Source organism: Oryza glaberrima, chromosome 4 (assembly GCF_000147395.1).
Source record: "Oryza glaberrima chromosome 4, OglaRS2, whole genome shotgun sequence".
In the NCBI taxonomy this organism is placed as follows: domain Eukaryota; kingdom Viridiplantae; phylum Streptophyta; class Magnoliopsida; order Poales; family Poaceae; genus Oryza; species Oryza glaberrima.
This window is the reverse complement of record NC_068329.1, coordinates 11,760,066-11,785,470: the sequence shown is the minus strand read 5'-3', so window position 1 is coordinate 11,785,470 and position 25,405 is coordinate 11,760,066. Positions and strand designations below refer to the sequence as shown.

The 25,405-nt window shown below is 40.3% G+C and overlaps 1 protein-coding gene and 1 pseudogene across 1 annotated transcript; both read right to left on the bottom strand.

Annotated features, from left to right (window-relative positions):
- Positions 1-411: 411 nt before the first annotated feature.
- Positions 412-5,721, bottom strand: LOC127772238 (wall-associated receptor kinase 1-like). The gene is made up of 6 exons (XM_052298249.1): positions 5,340-5,721; positions 4,292-4,876; positions 2,991-3,461; positions 2,574-2,723; positions 1,244-2,489; positions 412-989 (listed from the first exon to the last, which is right to left on the bottom strand). Exons 1-6 carry the CDS (start codon positions 5,617-5,619, stop codon positions 959-961), a joined length of 2,763 nt encoding a protein of 920 aa, XP_052154209.1. The 5' UTR covers positions 5,620-5,721; the 3' UTR covers positions 412-958.
- A 10,633-nt stretch (positions 5,722-16,354) lies between these two features.
- LOC127772237 (wall-associated receptor kinase 1-like) lies at positions 16,355-20,865 on the bottom strand (annotated as a pseudogene).
- Positions 20,866-25,405: the final 4,540 nt, after the last annotated feature.

Here is a 25,405-nt window from a genome sequence, read left to right as displayed (position 1 = left end):
GATCCCTTCAAAGTTTTGTCAAACCCTAGACCAAATTCAAATTCAAGTTACCTCCAAAAACTCCCAAAAATTTCAAACTCTAAATCCCAGAGAAAAAAGTGAAAGGTCATTGTTCATTTGAGGTGGCGCCCAACCCTTGCTCTTACGATCTGAAGAACCCTCTCACCTCCGCATTGAATCTCTCCAAGCTTGGGGATTTTACAGAGGATTTCACTGCCTTCTTCCACCAACCCTCACTGGAAAGATCCAAGAGCCAACGAATCGTTCACGCTCTGATACCTCTGTCAGATCCCTGAAAACCTAAAATGGAATTCAGAGAACCTGATTTTAGTTTTGGGAATTTTGTGGTCACCGCAAGACAATTTCCTAGGGTTCTAAGTTAATACGCCTAAGAAGATAATAATTGAGGTTTCTCTTATCTCATTCAATCGGCATAAGCCATCTTAAATATCTTACATCCCTTGCCATGAGCTGGCAATTACAACGGTAAAAAGTAACATCAACGACAAGAACAGAACAAAATGACAACGCCTAGCGGTCCCCATTCTGTTATAGTCAACGGATCCTTCACTTAACTTGAACATGTGGCTTCATCTCCTCCTTCAGATCTCCTTTACTCATCGCTGTATCATTTTCTTCTTCCTTGGTTAACTTCAGTTCTCTAAAACTCCGAATCTTCTGAACATTACCCTCCCTTCTGAACATTCCTCCATTTAATCCTCCACTTCTGATAATTCCTCGCTGGCCTCTTCCTTCGCAGTTCTTTCCTCTCCGAATCCGGTAGGCGGATGCCCCTGCCTTGATCCAATATGCTCTCTCGGCTGCTCGCTCACCCTTCCATCTCCATCGTGATGGGAGTGAATAGGTATTGTGTAACTGTTCCATCTTCGATTCCCCAATCCGTTCTTGGTGGGGAAATGTTCTTTTTTGAGTAAAGTGTACTGTGTATGAGCGGTCCTTAAACTTGTAGGGGTATGTCATCTAGGTCCCTAAACTCTCAAAATGGCACATCAGACTAATCCCGTTGTTTATAAACAAGTGCTCTAGCATACATGATACTTGATAGCTAAGAGATATAAAAGGAATTGTACATTATTTTGGATAATAATTAATAAAATGGTAGACCACATTGAGGAGTTGATACATTTCAGACCTGTCTAGAACTGAAAACTCAATTGATGAACTCATTTTCCACCACAACTCAATTGAATTTCATATTATAGCATGGCTCTGAGCAACTTACCGTGGCAACCCAACTGATGAACTAAACTCTTGCTCCAAGCTATAGCATTTGTGGCTACTTTGAGACTCAGGGTTATAATTGTCACCCAAGTTAATCGCCAATGATGCACAACTAGCTTCAGATCTTGTACATAGCAAAGGCTGCATCTCTTCAGCTTTGTCTGGAGCATCAAGGGACGAGTTCCACCTTTTTGTTCGCAAGAACTGTAAATTCATTTCAACTTGCTTCATAGTAGGTCTATCTTCACTTCGGAGCCTCAAGCACATCTGTGCAAGAGAAGCGACACTCTCTATCTCTTCGTCGGTAGCTTTCTCACGAACTTGAGCAGCAACAATCTCCGTGATCGGCTTCACCTTCAGCTCCCAGAGAAAGTAATTGGACAAATTCTGCTTTGATCCTGACACCCTTGTAAAAATAGGCTCTCTTCTAAGTAGCAGTTCCACAAGTACCACACCAAAACTGTATACATCACTCTTCTCATTCAGCTGCCCAGTATGGTAATACTCTGGATCTAAGTAACCAAATGTACCTTGTACATTTGTGACGACATGAGTTTGGTCAATGGGAACCAATCTCGAAGCACCAAAGTCTGATACTTTAGCAGTGTAGTTTGCGTCTAGAAGTATATTAGAGGATTTCACATCACGATGGAACACTGATACTGAAGCTGCCGAATGGAGATAATAGAGAGCTCCTACAGCTTCCACTGCAATTCTTAGACAGTCATCCCATGACAAGGAGAAACCATTGTTTGAACCAGAATGGAGAATACCAAATAATGAACCATTGGGAATAAAGTCATATACCAATAATGGGACCTCAGTTTCAAGACAACATCCAAATAATTTCACTATATTTCGATGATTTATTTGAGACAGAATTGCTACCTCATTAATGAATTGACTGATCTCACCTTCCTCAATGTGCTTAGACCTTTTTATTGCAACCACACGTTGGTCAGATAGAATGCCTTTGTACACCATGCCATGCCCTCCATGACCAAGGATACGTGTAGGATCGAAGTTGTTTGTTGCCTTCTCTAGCTCATCTAAAGAGAATATCTTTGTGTTATCACTTGCATTTTCATCTGAAGATATTAGCTGTTCAAGGAGAAGTCCTTGGTTTTTTCGGAAATGCTTCCTTCTTAGTTGCTTTTGTATGTTGTTTTTCCATCTATGAATGAAAGCAAATGTAATTACGCTGGCAAGTAGAATGCCAAAGCCACAGCTAAGCCCAATGACAATACCTGTAGTAAGTATGCTTGTTAGCTCAGATTAGCATGTTCTATGCTGTTTATGTTCATTTCAAGATAAAAAATGTGAGGACGAACCTAATATAAGATTTTGTCTTTTTGCCGGGTTGCACTGCTTTGTTGTAGTATCATATTGTGTTTGATCTGGGCAGGGTAAGCAGTGATAACTTCCTATAGTATTATGGCATACTTCTGTACAGTTCGCTGCTATCTTGCATTCATCAATGTCTGCATCATCATTTAGAATGATCATATGAGAGAAATTTACAACAAAAAACATAAATAAATCAGTGTTACTTTTGTCTATGTCTGTGCTAGTGGCTAGCTAGTATCAACACTTTCAGGCGATACTACAGTTTTTCGTTTGGCTATCAATAATGTATGTGGGAATAGAGAGTGTATGTTTTCTTTCATTACGTTGCAATCCTGTACAAATTGGAAAAGCCTAAAATTCCTCTGTTTGTGAGAGAGAAAGACAGAGACAGAGATGATAACCTTGACAGCCATCTTGGACATATGGATTTCCTTCAAATCCAGGCATACACTGGCACCGATAACCAATATAACTGTCTGTTGAGTCCACAGGCAAGCATGTGCTATTGATGCTGACACAAGCATACCCAGATTTGTTTTGCCATGCCTCTTGGCAAGTAAGATTGGCAACGGCCCATTGCACTGAGGCCGATTGCCCAGACCCAATATAAAGTTCAGGCTCCTTCGTTACATGCATCCGATACATGTCCTTAAAATATGAGGTGTCTTCGATGCCCACAAGCCCTTCATTGACTTTTATATACTTCACATGGTAATTATCATTCAGTTGGAGGCTGAATGATAACATGTCTGTGCAGTTCAGCTGAAATAGTTTCCTTGCAGAACAGCCTTCTTCTAGGCCAAATGGATATGGGATATTGATGGTCCCACATTTTCTGGTGCAGTTCTCCTTTTGTTGGATCGGATTATATCCTATTTTAAAAGATTTAAGTGATTCAAGAGTAACTATTGTATAGATAGTTTATAACATCCCACGGGAAAAGTTATTCTTTCTGAAAACCTACCACCGTATGCATGCTAGGTTGTATACGTGCATATAAATGTTCTTGGGTTTTTCATCCTTGCTTTAAGAAAGGGTTTAATCCGCACCCTACATCTTGTTTCGATTGGTAAAAATCTTGGATCATCCATGAGGTCTCTACAGTTTAATCCATTGTTTTCATTTTCTTAGTTGATGTATCAGAAATTCCTATATAAGACTAATCCCAATTCTCCCAACTGATACGATCACTAGTGCATATCTCTCTTGAGCATCAGGGTATGGATGGCTCTGATGCTGCTCTGTAAATTGCTGGAATAGTTTCATGGGTTTACTTTTTCTAATGGAAACTATCCACGGTGTATGCTCTCTGGTTCTATTATTACCCTAATTCCCAAGATGGTGCTGCTTATATCTTGTGTGTTACGGACTTATAGCAATAATTTCATAGGGCCGAGACACTAGTTAGAATCTGTCATGCGTGGTAAGATGCCTAAAATATTAGACGTTCAATTCAATATGTAATTCTAGCTCTTGGCATAGGAAGATATTTAGCTTAGGGAATAGCCCTAGCTTATTGTTCTCGGAATAGGTGATGGTTTGTATTTGCTTTTAATTTGAGTAATTTTATGGTTGCATACTTGAGTCTGATAAAAAAACGTTTTCTAAATTACAGAAAAATCTCCCCGTCACCTCTTTTTTATTAAAATAAACAAAATCATGTCCAGAACTGTTGTGTAGTTTTTGAAGCATATTGAATTACCTCTGTCACGCAAGCAGCCATCCAGTATATATGGATTGCCTTGATACCCACCGTCACATGAGCAAATGTAACCATGAGCCTGCGGGAAATAGCCATCCGTGCATTTGCTGTGCTCGCTAATACAGGCATAGTTGGTCCTGTTATCGAAGGTGCTGGCACACGTCGGTTGGTCCAGGATTCTCCATGAAATGTCGGCATAGACTGTTGTTACATTGATTGTGTTCCACAGGGAGCTTTGGTTGGATTGTGCATCAAGTTCGACCGCCCCTTTGCCATGGCGGATAAACATAAGCTGGAAGGTCTGAGCACGAATCAAAACATCGATGGAGCAGCATCCAGTGCCATTGCAATCCTGCCTAGCAATGTCCTCTGTGATTCCCCTGTTCGGGCATGAAACATTGCAAAGCTTGGCAGGAACATTTCCACTTTGATCGAGCACCTGGTATATATCGAAATCGCAGCCGGTGATGTTTAGTTCAGCATATAGCAGGGTGAAAGATTTCCCAGGAGCATCCCATGACATGTTGTACACACTGACATTGGATTTCATGGAGATGGAATTGGAAAACACAACGTCCAAATATGCTGGGAGACAAAAATAAAAACAACGGAGAGGAAGTTACATATATTAATAATTGATGAGTGCTGTTAGACATAACTAAAAGGGGACAATAGGTAAACCAAAAGGACAGCTTTTAGTTTAGAGTGGTTGTTCGATTTCATTTTCACTAGTCTAAAACAAAACCTCTAATAACGGCCTCCATAACTAGAAGGTAATTCCCCAGCAAATAATCTAAACTCTTACATGAAGGAGTTTATATCTTAACTGCTTTTTATACCTAGAAAAGTATGGGATTTGTTATTTCTTGCCCTCGCTGGCTCTCTGCCAACAAAGGCAGCGCCCTGCCCCCCCTATTTGGTCCAAAATATCACCATTCAACTTAATATTTTTAGTTGAATATTAAAATTTCAACCTAAAATCCCCACAGCTCAACTGGTAGCATGAATTCAAATTGAAATCCGATTTATAGTTGGTTGTATATCTTACCAGTGCTGGGAGAATCAATGATCTCAGTGGTGCCATTCTTGAATAACAGCCTTGGTGGTTGTGTGGTATTGTTGCAGATGAGCTCGAAGTCGGGCTGCCTAAAGCAATGGGATGATCCAATTCCAAAGGGATAGTCGATGGTCAGATTACCGCAGCTTCTTTGGCAACCTGCAAGTGTGGCAGCAGATGGAAGGCTTGTAGTTCTGTTTGAAGCTTGTATCACAGGGATCATAGTTAGCACAATTAGCAGCGGAGGAAGTAATCCATCGCAGAGGCTCATCTCCACACTCTAGAAGTTTCCACTCTTCAGTGCTATGAAATTTATTGTGATGCTTGATTCGTGGGACTGTTTGGCGATAAGAGTAATAGCGATGAACATGAAGGTTTTGCTTTGGTGGCCAAGACAATGGCGATGCTTTATACTCTTGTCATTGGAAAAATCCCAGGAGTTGTTGTCATGATTAACAACACTGGTACAGGACTGCTAGTGCAATTGTACAAATTGCACATGCCAACAAATACATGTCACTTGGATGGTTTAAGGCCTTGGATATCCTTTTTAGATGGTCCAATGTACTCAGTTTTGGACATAAGAAAGCTTTTCCTTCCAGGCTACGTATTTTTCAAAATATGGAGCGTACATGTGTCATAATTTGGATGAATAGAATGTCCTATGAGAACGATACTTCAGATGCATAGTCTGATGTTTGGGTAAAGTCAGGGCATATGAAGATCCTTTGACTTCTGAAGGTAACTTTTAAATTTGTATTTCCTTAATTCTTTGAAACTGTGTACGTTGTTATGATGAAAAATAAGGACATGACTCTGGTGTATGCACAAGTTACTGTATTATTTAAAGTTTATTTTCTTGTACATGTACCACAGAAAATGTGAATTTGGTAGCCAGATGTGTATAAAACCCTGTTCAGGCGAGTAGAAGGCTTATGGAGCTATAATAATAGCAGTGGACAGGTAATGTTTATTGCAGTGTACCGAAGAGATACTACCATTTTCATTTGTTATTGCATCCTATTTATTTGTTATTGAATCATGTTTAATCGATTGTTTCATGATGAATAGATATAGAATTTAGTTAATACTTTTAAAATGGATGTAATACTGTTAATTCCTTAACTCTATTTCTTCACTTTTACCGCGATATGGAGGCTTGAAGCCAAGGTAACTGAAGTGCAGATGTCATTGTAGTTGGATGGAACATTCACCTTAAGATTTAGAGTATGGAAAGAGTAGAGGGGCTTATGGATTTTTTTCCCTATTTTTCTCATCATTCTGATAATATTCCTCCAAAAGTTCTACCCATCAAGAATTGCCAGAAAATAATATCGTCATTTCGTTCATCCATTGCAGCTAGCGAGACTGCCCTAAATTTGTGTCAAGGTCTCACCAGCCATTTTCGTTGCTACTTTTATAAGCTTCCTCAACCACATATTAGTCACTGGAAAATGGTGACATTTGAAACTTCCAAATGACAGGCTGGTCAAATTGTTAGTCAAGGCATGTGCTATCCGATAGGTGTATTGATGATGTCTGATCATCCGGCAAAAGATTACTGAAATCCAACATTTTTATTTTCATACTACTTTCTCTGTTTCAAAATATAAGGACTTATAACACCATTCAGAGTATTATTTTTGTTCCATCAATTACTCCCCTTCAATCTGTATTTCATCTTACCTCCAACCCATCTGGGACATGAAAGTCTTTTCTCTTTAATCTTAATCTCTACTACAAACCTATAAACGTTTATATTTTTCTAGAAACGGTAGCTGCCTATTTACTTCAATCACTATCATTTTTACTTTTAATCTGGTTTTTCGGTAGAACATTTGTTAGTGGAAACTTGTGGTCCGTCAACGGTGTCACTAGGCAGGTGCACTGTCCATGTCACAGGTTCATGTTGGCATCACCTGCTGCCACAACTTTCTAACCCATGAAAGGGGCTAACTGGGTGTTAGAATGGTTTGGCCTCTGACTGCTGGCACTGCCTTTCGTTTGGTTCCTGACACAGCCTATCCTGATTCTGAAAGAACACAAAATTAAAGAGATTAAGAGATGATATTTGTGAAGTTACCTACTCTAGCTGTTACACGAAACTCTAGACGTAACAAATGCAAAAGAAAACATGGATGTTCTCAGAAATAAGGCCGTTCGGAAGGCTGATATGCGGCTGCGGCTGCAGATCTTACAGCCACATTATAGTAATATAAGGGATTTTTTTTTACAGTAATTCAAAATGGGATGTTGGTTTGCAAATTGCAATTGCAAGTTTGTATCCTCTTGGGGAATAATTTTTTTTCCAACGACTATGCATCAATCTACATTCCATTCTGCAATTAATCTTTTTAGCTTACATTTTACATAGCTAGGAGAGGGGAGGGAGGTGTCAATCCACTTAGGCTAACATTACAGGGACAAATTTACGAAATAATGATGCTACTTTAACTGTAACTCCAGTTAGTAATACATGATTACGTGGGTGATGTTGGGATACGCATAGGTTACGATAGCATAAATCAAAATTTTCTATCGCGTAAACAAGGAACCATGCAAGTATTAGATCATAGATCGTTACCACTCGACGCGCTGTGCAGCGGAAGAAGACGCTGAGAAGTCGAAGGAACTCTCACGAAGTAGCGCGCGTCGATGTAGAGGAAGTAGTCGATCGCACTGGCTCGACCTTCTCCTCCTCGTGCGTTCTCCTCGCCGTACTCCCACGCCGATCAGCACCGCAAACCAGCGGCGCCTCTACCGATATCCACATGTACAGGGACGGAACGCCACGCGCAGATGTGCTAGCACCCGCGCGCGGCTAGGGTTTTGTTCGGGGAGGGAAGTGACGGCTAGGGTTTCTCACGTGATGCAATGCCTCCGCCAGTCACACCCCTCACGAATATATAGGATCCATCACTCGGGCCTCCAAGGCCCGTAGGACTCCTATTCGAATCCCTATCCGAATTAAGCTCATATTGGATCTCTATCCAATCCCCTTATTCCGGCCCATTAAGCGTGCGACCCTGTAGGTTCATATATACTCGGCTGTAACCCGAAAACTCCTTTTCGGTCTACGCGTCAACAGCGGCCCCTAGCAGAACGTATTGACCCACCGGGCATACATAAAGATCATATCGGCTGAACCTCTAGTGTATACTTGTATGAACCCCTTTGCCTCACGATATCGATTAAGCTCAAGGCTAGATATGTGCCATCCTCTAATAGCTCAATCATTCACTCGAACCTGTTGATAGATTATATAACTTGTGATTGACTCCTCAATCACCTTTGCCATGGCCATGCACTTCCATAATCTACAACATCAAGGGGCCCAGAGATATCTCTCCATAGAAGGAGCAAATCCCATCTTGATTATTCATATCCCACTACATGTTTCATAGCATACCCGAAAACTACTTTTATAACTACCCAATTACAGAGTAGCGTTTAGCAGTCCCTAAGTAAGCTACTACACATGTTGGGAACCATGATAATCTCATGTCTAAGGATTCAACACCAACACTAAATGAGATCACTGATGATACAACACATATGGCTCTTGCAGTGTCTCATGTTGGGTCCATCCAACAACATGTTCACTAACATGTGTCCACATTATTAATCTGGTATCTCTATACTATGATCCATGAGACATGATCATCAATTAATACATGTGCTGATCATATAAACATATTTGTTCCACATATGATATTTGATCAGGGATCCTTTAGAAATAGCAACACACAACATAAAGAGTCTCATGAAAGAATCACATATTCATTAACCAATAATGAGTTATTTATTTTAAGAAACAAAGTCGGATAAATATGTAAACATAGTATGTGATACAATCATCTCTATGATTGCCTCTAGGGCATATCGCTAACAGGTGATGATGTCAGAATTGATGATGCAATGCAGCCCATTCTTAGAAACTTCAGTTCTTCTTTTTTCTTTAATGTACGTAGTATACTTGCTGGATGTAAAACCTAAAAGGACCTTTATGTCGCATAGAGGGGGGGTGTTAACAGTGAAATTTGGTAAGCCCAAAGTCACCATCGGCTTAGAGTCAGTATCGGCTTCAAAGTTCTAGAATCAGCCGATAAGAGTCAAGTCGCCACGCTGTCATGTACTTGGTGGAGTCGGATCAATCAAAGGAATCTTATCTGGAAGAGTCCGAGTTCAAGAAGGATGTGACATGGCAGTTTATCTATTAATTAGGAATAGTTTATTAGTTTCCTTTTATCTTTAGGAAAGTGTGTTTAGTGTCCGATAAGGACTTTATGTTTTCCTTTTATCTTTAGGAAAGTTTCTTTCTTGTCTGACAAGGACTTGTATCAACCCATGGGTATAAATATGTACACCCGGGGTCTATGTAATCTATCAATCTCGATCAATAATACTCTCGGCACATCGCCACCCTCACTTCTGAAGTTTTTACTTATCAACCGGCGGAATTTGGTACCTGACGCGGGGCTGCATCGGCTTTCGATCTCCGACGAAGGGGTAAGTCCTACGTTCCGCCGGCCCTGGTGAATCTATCGGCTACATTGGTGTTGTTCAAGGCTGCATCGATTCGATCTCTTGGATCGCTCTAGTTTGGTTGATATATTTGCCTACCTGATATCTCAATTCTATATCTAATTGCATTGTGTTTAGAGACGCATCGGTTTAGTTGGGACTGTCTCGGTTAGGTCTGATCTCCTGTCTTAGCCGATATATCTCTACAATCATAATACTGTTCTAAATAGATTTGTTATATCCATCACATTAGACAGGTCTATCAGCTCATCGAGTATTAGATTATCATATACAATCTCGTGCTGCATCGGTTAGGTTCAACCTACTAGATTGTTGTTGATAATATAAGTCTTGTTAAGCCGATAGGTTCATGCTAATGTTTTATCGGGGTGCTAGCCGATAAGTTATCTGGACGTTGCATCGGCTTATAAGGATTGCATATACATATAAGTTGGATCTAGCCGATGACAACAAAGGTTTCACTGTTTGATCTAATCTTGTGGATTTTATGACATTGGACCACCAGCCGATGTATGCTTTAACCTTCGGATCGATGCTTATTTATCATATCATTATCTGCCAATTGGTTTACACTGGATTATATTGCTATTTTGTTACATCATCAACAGCCGATTGCCTTTATATCATTATCTACATTGGACATATAGCCGATTGCTTAAACCCTATCGCTATCGGCTGGTATCGGCATCGGCTGGAATCACTACATCGGCTTGTCAGCCGATCGGCTGTTTACATATCTTGTCAGTTGCAGGATCAAATTGACTGGCACGCCCGCATCTCATAAATCTTTGGACCTGCACAGGAGTTAAGCAGATCTCCTAGGCCTGTGTGTTCGATTTTTTCGTCAACAGGGGGGTGAATATACGTTCCTGAAATTTACTTCAAATTGCAGCGGTTAAAATCAGGGCCCGGAACTTCCTGGCAAAAGGCCCGAAACTTCCTGGCAGCTTTTTATGCCGAGCAAAGAAAGCTGCCCAGAACTTCCAGGGTTCTTCCTAGGAACTTCCGGGGAGTTGTGAGTTGCTCTTTTGAGCACCTCACAACAAGTAAATTGATTCACAAGGAAGCCTAAACCATAGAAAGATGCAACATGTATTAAACAAGAGTAATACACATGAAACTACACAAGATAGCAACAACGATCATACAAGGGGAGACATGATAGCACAACTAGACAAATAAGGGGATAAGCGTCACAATCACAAAGGTAAAGAGAGTGAGAAGAGACAAACGATTTGTTTCCCGAAGTTCGGATTCTCCACCGAGAATCCTACGTTTCCGTTGAGGAGCTCCAAAGAGCCGGCAATATTCTGGTATCAAGTACCAGGGGGCATTCCCACCTTTTAATTTTTGGTACCATGACTGTCAAATACCATGTTACATGATACCTAGTACTGACCTGATATCAAGTACCAAGCTTTTTTCACAGACACCCCTGTGGCCAAATGGGTGCCATGACCTAGGGATATTCTTGATTACTATAATTTTTTTATGACTTATCGTGGCAAAAATGTACATACATTCTTACTGTGAGGCAATCAGAGATGATAGCATATACTTGCCAATTTACAATTAGTAATCAGCAGCCATCACATTTGGTAAAAATATCCCAGTTCAGTCATTTCAGCGTATCACCAATATCACAGATAGTGCCACCCAACATCACATTTGTTGACATAAAAAAAATTAAGTTCATCACATCACAATGGTAAAAAAATTACAGCAGTGCCAAATTTCAGTAGATGACATGAATGTTTTTCTTGAATGGCTATGACATCACAAGATCTGTTTTCGGACTGCTCCAAGCACACAAATCTTTCAGACTTCAGACTACCTGCAAGCACACAAAAAAAAAACACAGTACCAAATTAGCAATAGGGGAATTTTTTTTTGTTAATGCAGAATTATTTTTTGTTAGTGTTTCACCTCATATCAGCATGTAGATGCTTGATTGATAGTCGACAGTCTCTTCCTTTTATGGCTTCCTGAACTGCTGGTATCATTAGGTTTTTTGTTTTTACAGCTTGCTGAACCGCTGGTATTATCAGCCTTCTTTTTACTCATCGAACCACTTTTATCATCAAGCACTGATTTCCGTCTAGTTGAGTTTTTAGGCCTACCCCTCGAAACTTTCTTCATAGGATCCTTGAGAGTTGCAACACTACTCTCTGCATTAGAGCCATTGCTACCACCTAGCTTTCCTGTATTGTTGAGCCTTGGCTGAGGCTGATCAGTTTGCGGCATCGAGTTTATCACTGCTAGAGTTTCTGCCAAATCGTCAATTGTCTTTATTGCAAGGTCATATCCCTGTTGTGTTTTACAAGCTTCAGCCGCAAGTGTTGCTGATTTCTTACAGATCCGGATGTACCTCAACTTCCTGCTTGATACCTCACCAATTTATGTTGGCACAAGAGCACTCGAAGCGTGTTCAGACCCTCTGAGTGTCCATCGATCAGAGATATTTTTCTGGTATCACGTAGACATTCAATTGTATCATCACTTTTCGAACATGCACACATAGTATCTTATCCCTCTTAAATTTCATACAGGAACAATTGTAGGATTCAGAGCTCAGGTCATAATGAACCAAAAATTTCTTGTTGTCATCAACCAAAATTAGCTGCACAAAATACGATTCAGGGTCTGGCCCACTCATTGTTTTGTATTTTGTAGCCCTATATAGCATCTCTTAAAACTTCTCAAATATCGCACGCGTATAGAACTTTGAAGCCTGTTCTTCCATTGGATAGCCGGACCACATCGCTGGGTCTGTCTGAACTGTTATGAAGCGCTGATTGTCATCCCTGTCAAGACAAGATTGAGCAAGCATCTCATATTGCAATATGAAGTTCCTGATTGATTCTGCCGGGTGAACAAAGTCCTCGAATAAATTATTCATGCTCTCACTCCTCTGGGAGGTAGTCATGAAGGGGAAGAAGTAATCCATGAAAAAGCAGGGGGCCCACTTCTTCCTGTTCATATAGGTGATGCATGTACTTGTTCTCTTGCAACTCATGCGTATCAATCATAGCCTGCCAACTTGAATCAAATTCTTCTTCAGTCAATGATGTATCAATACATGACTTAAATTCAGATTCAAATCCTTCTTTCCGATTTAAAAGCACCAAGATTGGCGCTAGCATTCCTGTGCAGGTGCCACATACAACGCCTATGAATTGTATTTGGCATCACTTTTGCGATCGTAGTCTCCATGGCCTTGTCCTGATCAGTCATGATACACTGTGGGGCTTTCCCATCCATGGCTTTCAAGAATGTTTCGAACACCCATTCAAAAGTTTGAACATTTTCATCCTTTAGGAATGCACACCCAAACAGTATACTTTGCCCATGGTTGCTCACACCGACGATTGGAGCAAATGGAAGGTTGTACTTATTGGTGCAATATGTTGTGTCGAAGACGATACAATCACCAAATTTCTTGTAGGCCTCTTTTGACTCTCCGTCCACCCAAAATAAGCTACCAACTGTACCATCAGAGCCTATCTCCATGCTATAGAAAAACGATGGGTCCTCTACTTGCAATTCTTGGAAATACTTGATTGTTTCAGCCATGTCTCCGTTGACAGTAGTCTTCTTCCTCATGGTCGTCCTTAGGTTGCTAACATCTTTCTTTGTGAACAGGATGTTGCGAATATTTTCATACAAGTCAGCTAGGACAGACATGATTCTCCTAGTGGGGATGTTGTTGTTGTGTAATAACTCAATCAGCTCAGAGTCTTCTTTCGACATAGCACGATGGGACCTTAGAAACCTGAGTGTAGCTGGGCTCAATGGGGGATGGTTGTGCTCTAATTCCACTATAGTCACTATCCATTTGTCCTTCCTCTTAACAATGACCATTCTTGCTTTGCAATTAGTTTTTCGCAAACTGTTGGATTTTCTAGATCCACTACCTGCATTTGACTTTGTATTTTTGGTTTGGCTAGTGCGCTCAGAGTAGCAAGCAAACTCGTATCTATTGTAATCTTTCGTAACATTGCTTTCCTTGGTACTTGAAATCTTTGTTCCGAAACCCCAATTTTTTGCATAGCGGTTTTAGTAATCTTTAGCCTCTTTCTCCGAAAAGAACTCCATACCAACCTGCGGTACCGCCGGTTGTGATTGAACCCCCTCCTCTTCTGTTTCTTCATCATCCTCTCTCCCAAAACCAGCTTCTATTTGAAAATCATCAACTGCATCAATCTGAGAAATGCTCACGGCACCTCGAAACAGGCCAGCATCAAGCAGTGCTCTCCGCAGTGTATCATCTTCTTCAATTGCTACTTCTTCCATCTCTCTTTCAACGGAACAATCATTTTTCTAATATAAAATCTCTTTCATACTTCCTTCAACTGAAACAACAGTTTTTTCATTTTGAACATCTTTCAAACTTCTTTCGGCACTAACATCACCTTGCTCATCTTGTCCATGTTCCATCATTCTTTCAAGAGAACCAGAACCAACCGAGTCCATCAGACCACACAGGTCAAACTGAAACTGCAAGCATGATACCATATAAGTCAAACTGAAACTACAAACATGATACCGCATAAGTCGAACTGAAGATGCAAACAGGGAAATCCATAAAGATTCAGTCCAAAATTTTTTACACTAATTTTTTTTTTGCAGTGTGTTTTTGGTACCTGCTAGAATCGTTGTCTCAATGGTATCACGTTTGCTTGCAGCGCCGTCGAGGTATCGCGCGATACCGAGGAGGAAGATCTTGGCTAGTTGCGGTGGCACGAAGGCGCCGTCGACGAGGTATCATGTGCAGATGCGCACGATACCGAGAAGGAACTTCGTGGACGGCGTCGGAGCGAGTCGCCGCCGCGAGGAATTGCACGCGGAGCGCGTGATAGTGAGCTAGATCTTGCCGGCGCCGACGAGGGATGCACGCGATACCGAGAAGGAACTTCGTGGACGGCGTCGGAGCGAGTCGCCGCCAGCTGCGATATCGAGCTAGATCTTGCCGGCGCCGACGAGGATGCACGCGATACCGAGGAGGAACTTCGTGGACGGCGTTGGAGCGAGTCGCCGCCGGTGAGGTATGGCGCGCTGTCGTGAGAGACAGATTAATTTCTAGCTCATTTAATCTATCCCATGGCACCTATATCCAACAGAGTCCAGTGCGCTAGCCTTCCTCTAGTACGAGGTCTCAAACAAGAAATTCCAAACCAACGTATCAAAGTTGTTATATTTATCTGGGCCACCATCCTTGCCCATCTGGTCCCGCCCGGCCCATCTCTCTCTCTCTCTCTCCTTCCGGCCCACCCATGCCCTTCTCCCTCCTTCCCGTGGCCGGCGGCGCCGCCCCACCTCACCGAGCTCTGCCCGCCACGAGACCACCCACCGCCGCCGTCCGCGCCACGAGACCGCCGGACCGGACTGCATTCCTCGCCGGCCCCGCCTCTTCCTTCGCAGTTCTTCCCTCTCCGAATCCGGTAGGCGGACGCCCCTGCCTTGATCCAATATGCTCTCTCAGCTGCTCGCTCACCCTTCTCCATCTCCCTCGTGATGGGAGTGAATAGGTATTGTGTAACTGTTCCATCTTCGATTCCCCGATCCGTTCTTGGTGGGGAAATGTTTTTTTTTTTTGGCTGTCCTCCTCCATTAATGCCCTGCGATTTTCCTGATTAATTTGCTCTTGTGTGGTCGCACATGCAGCGTTTGGGTAATTGAGGACGAATGGTTGCTGCCACTACTTGCATGTTCAACTCCAGGTATGGAGATCTTCCTTGATTGTTTTAGTTACTACTCCCTCCCTTTCATGTTATAATCATATTATAAGTCGTTTAACTTTTTTCTTAGTCAAGTTTAACCAAGTAGAAAAATATATTAGTATTTTCAAAAAAAAACAAGCATATTATTAAATATATTCAATGTTAGATTTTATGAAACTAGTTTGATATTTTAGATGTTACTAAATTTTTTTATAAATCTGGTCAAACTTAACTAGAAAAAAAGTCAAACAACATATAATATGAAACGGAGGGAATATATTTAACTATTTGTGTGGCATATATTAAGTTGTTCAACTCACACGGCACCCAATAATCACACGGAGAGTGCTCGTTGCCTCGTTATACAACTAGCATTGTAGCCGTGGTCCTATAACTTTAGATACAATGCATAGCTCTTTCTTTCCACTAATTGTCTGCGATTTTTTGTCAATTTGAAACATATATATACAAAGTTTCATGACTTGATGGAACCCATACATAGCAGTTTGTAGAACTGGTTGAGCAATGTTGAAAATATATACCATTTCTTTGTAGTATTTTCCAACCATTTCTCACCTAGATATATACATCACATATTTTATACATGGGACTAAACTTTTGAAACACGCACATTGGAAGTATGTGCTTCTCATAACAAATAAGTGTACGCATGATATGAGCAACCACAGTATCAGCATAATGGCGCATCAGACTAATCCCATTGTTTATAAACAAGTGCTCTAGCATAAATGATACTTGGTAGCGAAGAGATATAAAAGGAATTGTACATTATTTGGGATAATAATTAATAAAATGGTAGACCACATTGAGGAGTTGATACATTTCAGACCTGTCTAGAACTGAAAACATCCAATCATTTTCCTCCACAACTCAATTGAATTTTATATTATAGCATGGCTCTGAGCAACTTACCGTGGCAACCCAACTGATGAACTAAACTCTTGCTCCAAGCTATAGCATTTGTGGCTACTTTGAGACTCAGGGTTATAACTGTCACCCAAGTTAATCGCCAACGATGCACAACTAGCTTCAGATCTTGTACATAGCAAAGGCTGCATCTCTTCAGCTTTGTCTGGAGCATCAGGGCATGAGTTCAACCTTTTTGTTCTCAAGTACTGTAAATTCATTTCAACTTGCTTCATAGTAGGTCTATCTTCACTTCGGAGCCTCAAGCACATCTGTGCAAGAGAAGCAACACTCTCTATCTCTTCGTCAGTAGCTTCCTCACGAACTTGAGCAGCAACAATCTCCATGATTGGCTTCACCTTCAGTTCCCAGAGAAAGTAATTGGACAAATTCTGCTTTGATCCTGACACCCTTGTAAAAATAGGCTCTCTTCTGAGTAGTAGTTCGACAAGTACCACACCAAAACTATATACATCACTCTTCTCATTCAGCTGCCCGGTATGATAATACTCTGGATCTAAGTAACCAAATGTGCCTTGTACATTTGTGACAACATGAGTTTGGTCAATGGGAACCAATCTCGAAGCACCAAAGTCTGATACTTTAGCGGTGTAGTTTGCATCTAGAAGTATATTAGAGGATTTCACATCACGATGGAACACTGATACTGAAGCTGCCAAATGGAGATAATAGAGAGCTCCTGCAGCTTCCACTGCAATTCTTAGGCAGTCATCCCATGACAAGGAGAAACCATTGTTTGAACCAGAATGGAGAATACCAAATAATGAACCATTGGGAATAAAGTCATATACCAATAATGGGACCTCGGTTTCTAGACAACATCCAAATAATTTCACTATATTTCGATGATTTATTTGAGACAAAATTGCTACCTCATTAATGAATTGACTGATCTCTCCTTCCTCAATGTGCTTAGACCTTTTTATTGCAACCACACGTTGGTCAGATAGAATGCCTTTGTACACCATGCCATGCCCTCCATGACCAAGGATACGTGTAGGATCAAAGTTGTTTGTTGCCTTCTCTAGCTCATCTAAAGAGAATATCTTTGTGTTATCACTTGCATTTTCATCTGAAGATATTAGTTGTTCCAGGAGAAGTCCTTGGTTCTTTCGAAAATACTTCCTACGTAGTTGCTTTTGTATGTCTTTTTTCCATCTATGAATGAGAAGCATTATTCCTAAGCTGAGAAGTAGGATGCTGAAGCCACAGCTAAGTCCAATGACAACACCTGTAATAGTTTATATGCTCGTTAGTATGGTGTCATGTTCATTATAAGATCAAGAGTGTATAGGACTCTGGACCTCACCTAACATAAGACTTTGTCTTCTTGTCCGGGTGCACCGCATTGTTGTCATATCATACTGTGTTTTATCAGGGCAAGCAGTGCAACGGTAACTTCCAGGAGTATTGTAGCATACTCCTTTACATTTGTTTGGCACCAAACATTCATTAATATCTGCAACATCACTTAGTAAGATCAGAGAGAGAGGGAGATCGGAAGGGAGAGGGAGAAGGGCAGAGATTATAACCTTGGCAACCATCTTGGATATATGGATTTCCTTGGAAGCCAAGTGTGCAACTACACCGATACCCAATGTAACCATCTGTTGAGTTGACACCCAAGCATGTGCTATTGATGCTAACACAAGCATATCCAGATATATTTTGCTGTGCCTCTAGGCAGGTTAGATTAGCAACAGCCCATTGCACTGAGGCTGATTTCCCAGATCCGATATAGAGTTGAGGTTCCTGCATCACACGCATCCCATACATGTACTGTTTGTAATCTGTGGTGTCTTCTATGCCCATGAGCCCATTGCTGACATTTATATACGTTACATGGTATTCATCGTTCAGTTGGAGGCTGGACGATAACATGTTTGTGCAGTTTAACTGAAATGATTTCCTTGCAGCGCACCCTTCTTCTAGGCCAAATGGATATGGGACATCAATGCTCCCGCACTTTCTGTCGCAGACTTCCTTCTGTTGGAACGGATTATATCCTGTTTTGCGAAATGAAATTAACAGTTTCACAAGTAATGGTTGTTTAGAGAATTTTGTATAGCATTCAACTGTCTGAAGGAGATATGCTGAAAAACTGGCTGCCATTCTCCAAATTTTGTGCCACGGGGTGGGGGTGGGGGAGTAATCCATGCTTTTGTAGGATTTTCTATTAATTTGCTTCTCCCAAAAGGATTAGCCTAAAACTCTCTTGGTTTATATGATGTACAGACAATTAATATATGTGGAACTAATCCTACTGTAAATTTGGATCTCGTTCATGAGGTAACTTGTTCTGCAGCTAATTGAACCAGGGGGGTCAGTTAAGTATGTTTAGCCAGAGATGCATGTTGGCCGACCCACACTAGTTTATTTGGCTAACAGCTTTATACATAGTATAAGCTGGTAAGTTAGAGAAAAATACACTTATAGTTGGATTTGGAAGGAGTGTGTCAATGGGTACGGGTACCCATGAGTGGACAAGCTTGGCCTCATAGACTCATAGTACTATCATCTAATAACAAATATTGTTTCTTCCCTTAATGATTTTATCTGTTGGATAAGTACTATTTTGGTTGCGCTAATATGGCTGAACTAACTCTAGCTATTCTTGATACAAGCTAAGTGTTGTTCATATGCATAATAGTGCAATCAAATGAAATGAGTTGAATGAGAAAATATTGGAAAATTTGACTCAAAGATAAAATAGCTTAGGATAAAGCAAAATTGTTCTTTTTATAAAACGAAATTGACGGCATATTTTTTTGTTCTAGGGATATCTGTTAGAATCGTTATTTCCTTCCATATGTACCCGGTTGGGTTTTCTACTTAATCTCTCGATTATGTTTCTATAAGTCGGTTAAAGGATAAGGAAGGTCCGGGCCTATATGTTACTCTATCTTTCAATAGAATTAGTGTGTTGAGGCTATCTCTGCTTCACCATTCTACAATATCACATATGTTCCCCCTGTCATTCTATCAAAAAGTATAATGAAGTCAACCTGCTTGCAATTTTGCAGAGTATAATTATTTAAGCCCATGAACCTGCATGTGACTGAGAAACTTCCTGACCTACCATCGTAATTTCATCTTATGTATAAACAGAAAAGGCCATATCGAGGTTCATGGTGTATAATTATTTGAGCAGATTAAATTAATTACCTCTATCACGTGAGCAGCCATCTAGTATATATGGATTTCCTTGGTACCCACCATCACATAAGCAATTGTAACCAAGAAACGGTGTGAAATAGCCATCCATGCATTTGCTGTGCTCGCTAATACAGGCATAGTTGGTCCTGTTATCTAAGGTGCTGGCACACGTCGGTTGGTCCTGGATTCTCCATGAAATGATGCCGTAGACTGTTGTTACATTGATTGTGCTCCACAGGGAGCTTTGGTTGGATTGTGCATCAGGTTTGATCTCCCATTTGCCATGGCGGACAAACATAAGCTGGAAGGTCTGAGCACTAATTGGAACATCGATGGAGCAGCATCCAGTGCCATTGCAGTCCTGCCTAGCAATGTCCTCTGTGATTCCCCTATTCGGGCATGTAACGTTGCAAAGCTTGGCAGGAACATTTCCACTTTGATCGAGCACCTTGTATATATCGAAATCGCAGCCGGTGATGTTTAGTCCAGCATATTCAAGGGTGAGAGATTTCCCAGGAGCATCCCATGACATGTTGTACACACTGACATCGGCTTTTACGGAGATGGAACGGGAAAAGGCAACACTGAAATATGCTGGAAGACAAAAATATATATATATATATAATGGAGTAGAAGTTACAATATGATCGAAATATATATATATATAATGGAGTAGAAGTTACAATATGATCGATTGAACTTATTATTTTGGTTGAATATTAAAAGTACAACCTGGAATCCCCATAGCCGAATTGGTTGTATTTCTTACCAGTACTGGAGGAGTCTGTGATCTCAGTGGTGCTATTCTTGAATAACAATCTTGGCGGTTGCGTGGTATTGTTGCAGATGAGCTCGAAGTCGGGCTGCCTAAAGCAATGGGACGATCCAATTCCAAAGGGATAGTCAATGGTCAGATTACCACAGCTTCTTTGGCAATCTGCAAGCGTGGCAGCAGATGGAAGGCTCGTAGTTCTGTTTGAAGCTTGTATCACAGGGATCATAGTTAGCACAGTTAGCAGCAGAGGAAGTAATCCATCGAAGAGGCTCATCTCCACACTCTAGAAGTTTCCACTCTTCAGTGGTGCAACATTTATTGTGATGCTTGATTTGTGGGACTGTTTGGCGATAAGAGTAATAGCAATGAGCATGAAGGTTTTGCTTTGGTGGCCAAGACAATGGCGATGTTTTATACTCTTGTCATTGGAAAAATCCCAGGAGTTGTTGTCATGATTAACAGCACTGGTGCAGGACTGCTAGTGCAATTGTGCAAATTGCACATGCCAACAAATACATCTCACTTGGATGGTTTAAGGCCTTGGATATCCTTTTTAGATGGTCTGATCCAATGTACTCAGTTTTGTACATATGTCATAATTTCGATGAATAGAATGTCCTATGAGAAGTTGAGAACGATACTTCAAATGCGTAGTCTGATGTTTGGGTAAATGCCGAAGCTGAAGTCAGGGCATATGAAGATCCTTTGACTTTTGAAGGTAACTTTTAAACTTGTATTTCCTTAATTCTTTGAAACTGTGTACGTTGTTATGATGAAAAATAAGGACAGGACTCTGGTGTATGCACAAGTTGCTCTATTATTTAAAGTATATTTTCTTGTACATGTACCACAAAATGTGAACTTGGTAGCCAGATGTGTATACCCTGTTCAAGTTAGTAGAAGGCTTATGGAGCTATTATAATAGCAGTGGACAGGTAATGTTTATTGCTGTGTACCAAAGAGATACTACCATTTTCATTTGTTATTGCATCCTGTTTAATCGATTGTTTCATGATGAATAGATATAGAATTTAGTCAATATTTTTCAAATGGATGTAATATACTGTTAATTCCTTAACTCTATTTCTTCACTTTTACCGTGATATGGAGGCTTGAAGCCAAGGTAACTGAAGAGCAGATGTCATTGTAGTTGGATGGAACATTCACCTTATTATTATGCAATAAACAGAAATAAGAAAGGTTTAAAGTATAGAAAGGGCAGAGGGGCTTATGGATTTTTCCCTATTTTTCTCATCATTCTGATAACATTCCTCCAAAAGTTTTACCCATCAAGAATTGCCAGAAAAGAATATCAGCATTTCGTTCATCCATTTGAGTTAGCGAGACTGCCCTAAATTTGCATCAAGGTCTCACCAGTCATTTTCGTTGCTATTTTTATAAGCTTCCTCGGCCACATATTAGTCCCTGGAAAACGGTGACATTTGAAACCGCCAAATGACTCATGTGTGCTACCTGATTAGGTGTATTGATTATGTCTGATCATCCAGCAAAAGATTACTGAAATCTAACTTTTTTTTTCATACTACTTTCTCCGTTTCAAAATATAAGCATTTCTAACACTATTTGGAGTATTATTTTTTTTCCATCGATTATTCCCTTCAATTTGTATTTCATCTTACCTCCAACCCAACTGGGCCATGAAAGTCTTTTCTCTTTAATCTTAATCTCTACTACAAACCTAGAAATGTTTTTTTTTTTTAGAAACGGTAGCTGCCTATTTACTTCAATCACTATCATTTTTACTTTTAATCTGGTTTTTCGGTAGAACATTTGTTAGTGGAGACTTGTGGTCCGTCAACGGTGTCACCGGGCAGGTGCACTGTCCATGTCACAAAGTTCATGTTGGCATCACCTGCTGCCACAACTTTCTAACCCATGAAAGGGACTAACTAGGTGTTAGAATGGTTTGGCCTCTGACTGCTGGCACTGCCTATCCCATCCTGACTCTGAAAGAACACAAAATTAAAGAGATTAAGAGATGATATTTGTGGAGTTACCTACTCTGGCTGTTACGTGAAACTCTAGACGTAAGAGATGCAAAAGAAAACATGGATGTTCTCAGAAATAAGGCCGTTCGTAAGGCTGATTGATATGCGGCTGCGGCTGTAGATGTTGCAGCCAGCTTGATTCTTTGGCACTGTTGTTGTTAGCTGCGCAGCCATAGCAACAAGATGTCGAACAGCCACATTATAGTAATATAAGGGGAATTTTCCACAGTAATTCAAAATGGGATGTTGGTTTGCAATTGCAAGTTTGTATCCTCTTGAGGAATAATTAAACATTTTTTCACCACCAACTATGCATCAATCTCCATTCCATTCTGCAATTGATCTTTTTAGCTTACATTTTACATAGACTAGTGAGTGTGCACGTGCAAGGCACGTTGATACATAGGAATTAAAGAAAATACGGTTATTGTTGATCCTTTACTTATACATTATTAAAGAATCATTATTGTAAGCAATACATTGGTAATTCATAAAATAAACCTTAATTGTTATATATTCATATTCTATATTTATTCTATATTAAACCGGGAACTTGCAGGTACACATCTTCACCCGTCACCACTACCACTGGTTTGGGTTGGTTAGATTGTACATTTTTACCCAGCAAGGAATGATTGAGTTCCTTCATGAAAAGGTTGTCTCAATGTGTCCTACATGGGATGAACACACTTTCCATTGTAGATGATAAATTCGAAAAATTGTATGTTCCAGGAATAAAATGCACACTTTGGGAGGAACTTTAGTGGAAGTGCCAGGTTTCAGGTCAACAAGCATTTTTAGGACCATTCAGGATATTGCCCCTTGGGGAACAAAAGTAACATACAGTAAGAGAGAGTGCAAAGCAGAATTTGCGGCTTTTATCAGCTGAAAACCAGCATAGCTAATAGTTGGCACTTAATTAATAAAGGTTGTTCTTTTTCTCACAGATTAGAAGACAAAAATAACAAATCTAGGAAAGCATTTCACCCATTATGATTTAAGCAGCAAGTGAAGGCTACATCTTCACTCAGCATGTGGTACTAAACAGAGCTCGGCTGACAATACCAGTTGCCTCAATGTAATGATCAACACAGCGTGATATGCAACTGCTCTCGCTACCACTCAAGCTTGAGCCTGGCTTTGTACACTTGGCAAAGCACTTGCTCCCAACAGTCTGTAACAAAAACACAATAGATGATTATGATCATGTTATGTGTTGAACAAAGAAGCAATGCCATGAATTGACATGTTTTATGTAAAACACGGTTCTCCGTTTTCCACATGTAATCTGTATTACACAAATGTAATTTACCAACAGTGATGATATCACTTGATGAGCAGGACTAATTAATTACCCACATGTCAAACTCAAACTTGATAGCAATGGTGCATCAACAGAAAGGTCAACTTTGCTGCTAACTTTGTGTACATAAATTGATACAGTTCAGCAGTATATCTTGGTACTTAAAGTCTGCAATTGAACTGTTCAATTTATACTTTTGGATCCCTAGTTTTCTTGAGTAATCCAAGAAGTCATCACCATATATCCATATAGGGCACGAAAAACAAAAGAAATCAACAGATGAGCAACCACATCCAATTGCGTGATTCAATTGGAAACAAAGCACACCAGTGTGATCAACTTGTATCAGTATGTAGAATACAATCAATGGATACAGTGAGCATGAAAGTCATAGCATGTGCGTATTGCTTCCAACTTAATCACGCAATTGGATGCACTTATGGAAGTCAAATTAGGCTTGTCTTGCAATATGCATGATGTCAAGGACCAAGTGAACCACAGGTTTGGCTTTTCAGACTTTATTGTCAGACAAAATAATTTTGACTGCTTGAGGGGTGGCGGCGGCCGCGGGCTGACGCGTGAGGGATTTTTTTTCTTTTTCGCTGTGAACGATTGCTATTTTCAGTTTTGTTTATTTATGGACCATTGGGCTAAGTCTATGACCAGATGGCGTCAATGAGATGTAGAGCACAATGCAGTTGTGATCCGCAGAATTATAAGCCATGCATGTCAAATAAGGCATGATCATCAGCTGATCTAACCAAATTTTCATCAAGGGCAAACTTAGCTAAAGTTAACTTATGAACCTCACACCCACATGCTTTGCAAATCAATTCGGTGTGCTATAGTGTATCCAAACATGTATTGTATATTTCCAAAGTACCCATAGAACAGTACCAATCAAGCCAAATGACAAAATAAGCAGTGAAAAAACTAATACTAAAACTAATTTTCATAGCAAGGCCTCTCAATTTTCAATCACAAGAAATGAAGAACAAGTTGTACATGCCTGTCTTAGTATTGCAAACTCCCTAATCATCTAATTTCACTAAAAGGTAGTTGGCATTGAAGTGATATATGGCATAAAAGGCCCACCAGGATCATCATAGGGTGGCCTCCTGATATACCTTGTTTGCATCCCAATAGTATTGCAAGGTTAGGTGTAGAACATATGGATCTCTATCTATAGGTAAATCCCCCAACGTTATCTCTTTCAGCTGCTTCAAATAAAACAACTATAGCAGGCCTGTACTATGTACAATTTTCGCAGATGATTTAGCTGATTTTAGAGTTATCCAGACAGTAAAATTCCTGTTATCTAGCAGCTTTTCTGTCAATGGTGCACATATCCATATTAAGATCATAAGTATTGCTAAAAATGGAAGATGGTCATTTCTTGTGAGGATGTATATTGTACCTGCTTGGAACCGGGCTATGCAACCTTGGGTCTCTTCATCAATGCAGAAATGAAAATCTTGCCCTATGGTCAATATAAAATTATATTTAGGAGTTTAGGATAATTAGATTGCTCTATAGTATGGAAAGAAAACAAAGATTCCTCTTGGAATTCAGAAGATGTACTCCTATATTCACAATGACCA